Source organism: Salmo salar, chromosome 20 (assembly GCF_965601325.2).
Source record: "Salmo salar chromosome 20, fSalSal1, whole genome shotgun sequence".
Classification (NCBI taxonomy): Eukaryota; Metazoa; Chordata; class Actinopteri; order Salmoniformes; family Salmonidae; genus Salmo; species Salmo salar.
Window position 1 is genome coordinate 60219993 of NC_138310.1, and position 6000 is coordinate 60225992.

Genomic DNA, 6000 nt, shown 5'->3' on the forward strand with positions numbered 1-6000 from the left:
CGATTCAGCATCTAAGAGTGTAAGTGCATCAACATGCAACACAACCTAGCATCAGTGTCCATGCTGTCAAATTGATGATAGGGAACTAGGACGTGACCCGAGTCCAGCATGGATCAGAAAGTCAATAAGAGAGCTGGAACCAAGGGAACCATACTGTTATTTGATTTGATGTATTTTTTTGGTACAACAATCCATACAGTTTAAACAATTGAAAAGTAGAAAGAAATCCTAGAGTACACATGAAAGTACATTGGAAATACACTTTTTTCCAGTGTGGTCCTCAAAATACTATGTGGCTGTGCTGAGTGTCTGTTTCCTGTGAGCAGCACTATGTGGCTAGCAGCAGCACTATGTGGCTAGCAGCAGCACTATGTGGCTAGCAGCAGCACTATGTGGCTAGCAGCAGCACTATGTGAGCAGCAGCAGCACTATGTGGCTAGCAGCAGCACTATGTGGCTAGCAGCAGCACTATGTGGCTAGCAGCAGCACTATGTGAGCAGCAGCAGCACTATGTGAGCAGCAGCAGCACTATGTGAGCAGCAGCAGCACTATGTGAGCAGCAGCAGCACTATGTGGGCAGCAGCAGCAGTATGTGAGCAGCAGCAGCACTATGTGAGCAGCAGCAGCACTATGTGAGCAGCAGCAGCACTATGTGAGCAGCAGCAGCACTATGTGGGCAGCACTATGTGGGCAGCAGCAGCACTATGTGAGCAGCAGCAGTATGTGAGCAGCAGCAGCACCATGTGGGCAGCAGCACCATGTGGGCAGCACCATGTGAGCAGCAGCACTTTGTGAGCAGCAGCAGCAGTATGTGAGCAGCACTACGTGAGCAGCAGCAGCACTATGTGAGCAGCACTATGTGGGAAACTTCTCTGTACTATGTGGGCTCTGTCCTCTCTGTCTGTACTCAGAGAGTTTCCAATGTTTCAACCTCCAACCAGGAAATATGGATGACACATTCCTGCCCTATCAGAGCCAGGATCCAGCAGTGCACCACAGTGGCGTCCCTACGGCGTCCACGCTCACCATACCATAATAACCATCGTAACCAGGACCTTTATAATGCATGTGATTGTGCATTGATGTTTCATGCAAGAGTTGAAGGCTTGCTTGGGTATAATCTTAAATCTTGTTCCTTTGACGTTCATTACTAAACCCTCTGAACTCCTCTGCATCAGAGTAGTCTTTGTTTCCCAACATACACTGGATGAAGAGAGGGTGTTTGATGGTCCGTCATCCTCCTAGATTAATCTTGAGTGCTGTTAATTAAACCTATCCTTCTTAACTGCTCTCCCTCTCAAGTTCAAATTCAGGCATAGTTCCTTTAAAGGTCTCTTTGTTTCTCAACATCCTCCTACGTTAAACATTACTCTGATGTTGGTGACAAAATAAGTCAAAGATAACACAGGCCTTTGTTATCTTCCCTAAAACTCCCTGCTTCGTCCCAAATGGCACCCTATTCCCTATATTGTGTACTACTTTTGGTTCTGGTCAAATGTAGTGCACTATATAGGGAATAGGGTGCCATTTGGGACATATCCTCGAAATTCCTGACTGGTTTTAAAGGGTGATCGTAAATCTACACACATACCCGTTTTAACCTGTACCATAACACATACCCCGTATAGCCCGTACCATAACACATAACCCCGTATAGCCCGTACCATAACACATAACCCGTACCATAACACATACCCCGTACCATAACACATACCCCGTACCATAACACATACCCCGTACCATAACACATACCCCGTACCATAACACATACCCCGTACCATAACACATAACCTGTATAACCCGTACCATAAAACATACCCCGTACCATAACACATACCCCGTACCATAACACATACCCCGTACCATAACACATACCCCGTACCATAACACATACCCCGTACCATAACACATACCCTGTACCATAACACATACCCCGTACCATAACACATACCCCGTACCATAACACATACCCCGTATAACCCGTACCATAACACATACCCTATATAACCCTGTACCATAACACATACCCCCATATAACCCGTGAGGTAACACATACCCTGTTATTTTTTTTAACTATTTTTTTAAACTATGCAAGTCAATTCTTATTTACAATGACGGCCTACCCCGGCCAAACCCGGACATCGCTGGGCCAATTGTGCGCTGGCGTATGGGACTCCCAATCACGGCCGAATGTGATACAGCCTGGATTCAAACCAGGGACTATAGTGACGCCTCTTGCGCTGAGATGCAGTGCCTTAGACCACTGCGCCACGTTTAACCTGTACCATAAAACATACCCCGTATAATCCGTACCATAACACATACTCCGTATAATCCGTACCATAACACATGCCCCGTATTAGCCGTACCATAACACATACCCCGTATTAACCGTACCATAACACATACCCCGTATTTTCCGTACCATAACACATACCCCGTATAATCCGTACCATAACACATACCCCGTATAATCCGTACCATAACACATACCCCGTATAATCCGTACCATAACACATACCCCGTATAATCCGTACCATAACACATACCCCGTATAATCCGTACCATAACACATACCCCGTATAATCCGTACCATAACACATACCCCGTATAATCCGTACCATAACACATACCCCGTATTAGCCGTACCATTACACATACCCCGTATTAGCCGTACCATTACACATACCCCGTATTAGCCGTACCATAACACATACCCCGTATTAGCCGTACCATAACACATACCCCGTATTAGCCGTACCATAACACATACCCCGTATTATCCGTACCATAACACATACCCCGTATAATCCGTACCATAACACACACCCCGTATTATCCGTACCATAACACACACCCCGTATAATCCGTACCATAACACATACCCCGTATAGCCCGTACCATAACACATACACCGTAGACCCCGTACCATAACATATAGGCCGTACCATAATACATACCCCGTATAACCCGTACCATAATACATACTGTCACGCCCTGACCTGAGAGCCGTTTTATTTCTCTTTTTGGTTAGGTCAGGGTGTGATGTGGGGTGGGCATTCTATGCATTCTATTTCTTTGTTTTGGCTGAGTATGGTTTCCAATCAGAGGCAGCTGTGTATCGTTGTCTCTGATTGGGAATCATACTTAGGCAGCCTTTTTCCCCACCTGTGTTTGTGGGTACCGTAAATTCTGGACTATAAGCCGTAACTTTTTTCCCACGCTTTGGACTTCGCGGCTTAAACAATGACCCGGCTAATATATGGATTTTTCCCGCTTTCAATTTTTTTTGCTCCAAAAAAACACATTCTGTGACGTGTTCAGTTTTTTGGCGGCATGAAGCTTTCATTTGACCAATGAAATTGCCGAACGGGTTAAGGTCAAACAACTTTTTTGTTTACTGTTTAGATTAAATTGAGCGCTCTCAAACTTCCCATCATTCTGATTACGGTAGTCATTTTGTCACCCTCATCATGGCAAAGACACGGAGAAATGCATATGATGCAGCTTTCAAGTTGAAGGCGATTGATCTGGCTGTTGGAAAATAAAATAGAGCTGCTGCACGGGAGCTGATAAGACGTTGGAAACAGCAGCGTGAGGAATTGACTCAGTGCAAAAAGACAACTAAAGCTTACTGCAAATTTTTTATTTCAAGCCGTGTTTTGTTAAAGCCTATTTATTTTTGTTACAAGCCCGTGTTTCGTTAAAGCCTGTGTAAAGTTCATTTGTTTCAATGTACCGGTAGGCACCTGCGGCTTATAGACATGTGCGGCTTATTTATGTTCAAAATAAAAAAAAACATGTAAATTCAGTGGGTGCGGCTTATATTCAGGTGCGCTTAATAGTCCGGAAATTACGGTAGTTGTTTTCTGTTTTGTATTCGTTACCTGACGGAACTGTTTGGCTTTTCGTTTTTGTTTCTTTGTTCTAGTGTTTCATTATTTAATAAATAATCATGAACACGTACCACGCTGCGCTTTGGTCCACTCTTTCCGACGAAGCCCGTTACACATAACCCCGTATCATAACACATAGCCCGTACCATAACACATAACTCGTATAGCCCGTACCATAACACATAACCCATTTAATCTGTACCATAACACATACCACGTATAATCTGTACCATATTTGACTCTGGAACTGATTCAAATCCTCACGAAAGGCACATAAATCTGTTACATTGACTTCCAAGTGAGGGAATGTGACCCCTGGCTGTGACCCCACTCTCTGAGGGGTTCTCACGGGGGAGTTGGGATACGCAAAAAAACACATTTCCAATTCACACGTGTATTAATACACACTTACTTGTACATGTGTGAAAAAAGACAAATATAAGCACCCACTTAAAAATTATTGTTATTATTATTATTATTGCTATTATTAAGCTCTGCTCTGAGGTTCTATGGTTTCCATGGCACTAGGGAGCATCCAGTGTCCATTTGGACATTTCTGTGTGGTACATGAGACTACATCATTCCTGGGTTCATGTCTGTCCCTAATGGCAACCTATTCTTTGTATAGTGCACTACTTTTGACCAGAAGCCTATGACCCCCTACGGACTCTGGACACGGTGCCATTTGGGACACATCCTCTGTGGTCCACACAGAGGTCCCTATCAAAGCTCTGACCCTAACCTAGCAGTGTCATATTATTCATCTTTCAACCCAGAGGAAAGAATGTGTCCAGGAGGAGCCTAAAAAATAACTAAAAGTCACTTACGCTTTCTTTCCACAGATGGCCCCTTGATACCAGTTACGACACGTGCTGAAGTACTTCTTCTTGGTCCCCATGACCTGCTGCAGAGCGCACACGTTGGGTCTAACGGTCGCCAGGGAAACAGAGGAGACAGATGGTTAAATGAACACAGTTGGAATAGCTAAAGTGTTCTGCATGCAGCATACCATGTAGTAAATACTGTATGTCTGTTTGATTTCTTATCCTTATTTCACTTTCACAGTATATTTCACTTTTGTTATTTCACTTTTCTCAATTTGGTAATATTTGCTTTCATAAAAATGTATCTGACATAGCAAGTTCTTTACATTAATCTGTACCATCCAGAAGGTGAGGTCAGTACAGGTGCATCAAAGCTGGGACCGAGAGATTGAAAAACAGTTTCTATCTCAAGGCCATCAGCCTTTTAAACAGCCATCATTAACATAGAGTGGCTGCTGCCAACATACTGACTCAAATCTCTGGCCACTTTAATAAATGTAATAAATGGGATGTAATAAATGTATCACTAGTCACTTTAAATAACGGCACTTCAATAATGTCTACATATCCTACATTACTCATCTCATATGTATATACTGTATTCTATACCATCTACTGCATCTTGCCTATGCCGCACGGCCATCACTCATCCATATATTTATATGTACATATTCTAATTCATCCCTTTACATTTGTGTGTATAAGGTAGTCGTTGTGAATTTGTTAGATTACCTGTTAGATATTACTGCACTGTCGGAACTAGAAGCACAATAATTTCGCTACACTCGCATTAACATCTGCTAATCGTGTGTATGTGACCAATAACATTTGATTTGATTTTCGCTCTTAAATGTAGTTTAGTGAACTTTAAACCATGATCAATTTATCATTTATGAAATAATCATATTCAGAACTAAAGTCGCCGTAAATTATTATAAAAGCAAAAGTTTGCATTAAAAACAACTTTTGCATTTTGTAGAGACTGTGTATGGATCAGCATAAATCTGTGAATGCAGAGCAAGACCTTCAGATAATAATAACAACAATAATACAAATAATAATACTGCTACTACAACTACTACCAATAATAACCAAAATAATAAACTTACCCCTCTTTTCTTGCCCTGACTTTACTGTGGTAGACTATCTTATCATAAGAAGAGTCCACCATGTCAAAGTTAGACAGGACAAACACAGCAAGGAGAGCTGCAAACAGGATCTTCATGATGATATCCCAGGAAGCTCCTCCAGGTACACAGAAACACTGAGAACTGGGATCT

The 6000-nt window shown here is 42.6% G+C and overlaps 1 protein-coding gene across 4 annotated transcripts in view; it reads right to left on the bottom strand.

Moving 5' to 3' along the window:
* LOC106581008 (periostin) overlaps positions 1 to 6000 on the bottom strand; it is a 39353-nt gene extending 33353 nt beyond the window's left edge. For all 4 annotated transcript variants that reach the window (XM_082966613.1, XM_014162658.3, XM_082966612.1 and 1 more), the window contains exons 1-2: positions 5830 to 6000; positions 4724 to 4822 (exon numbers count right to left, since the gene is read on the bottom strand). In XM_082966613.1, the coding sequence (XP_082822739.1) occupies positions 4724 to 4822; positions 5830 to 5945 (215 nt within the window). In that variant the 5' untranslated portion in view covers positions 5946 to 6000. The remainder of the gene's footprint in view (positions 1 to 4723; positions 4823 to 5829) is intronic.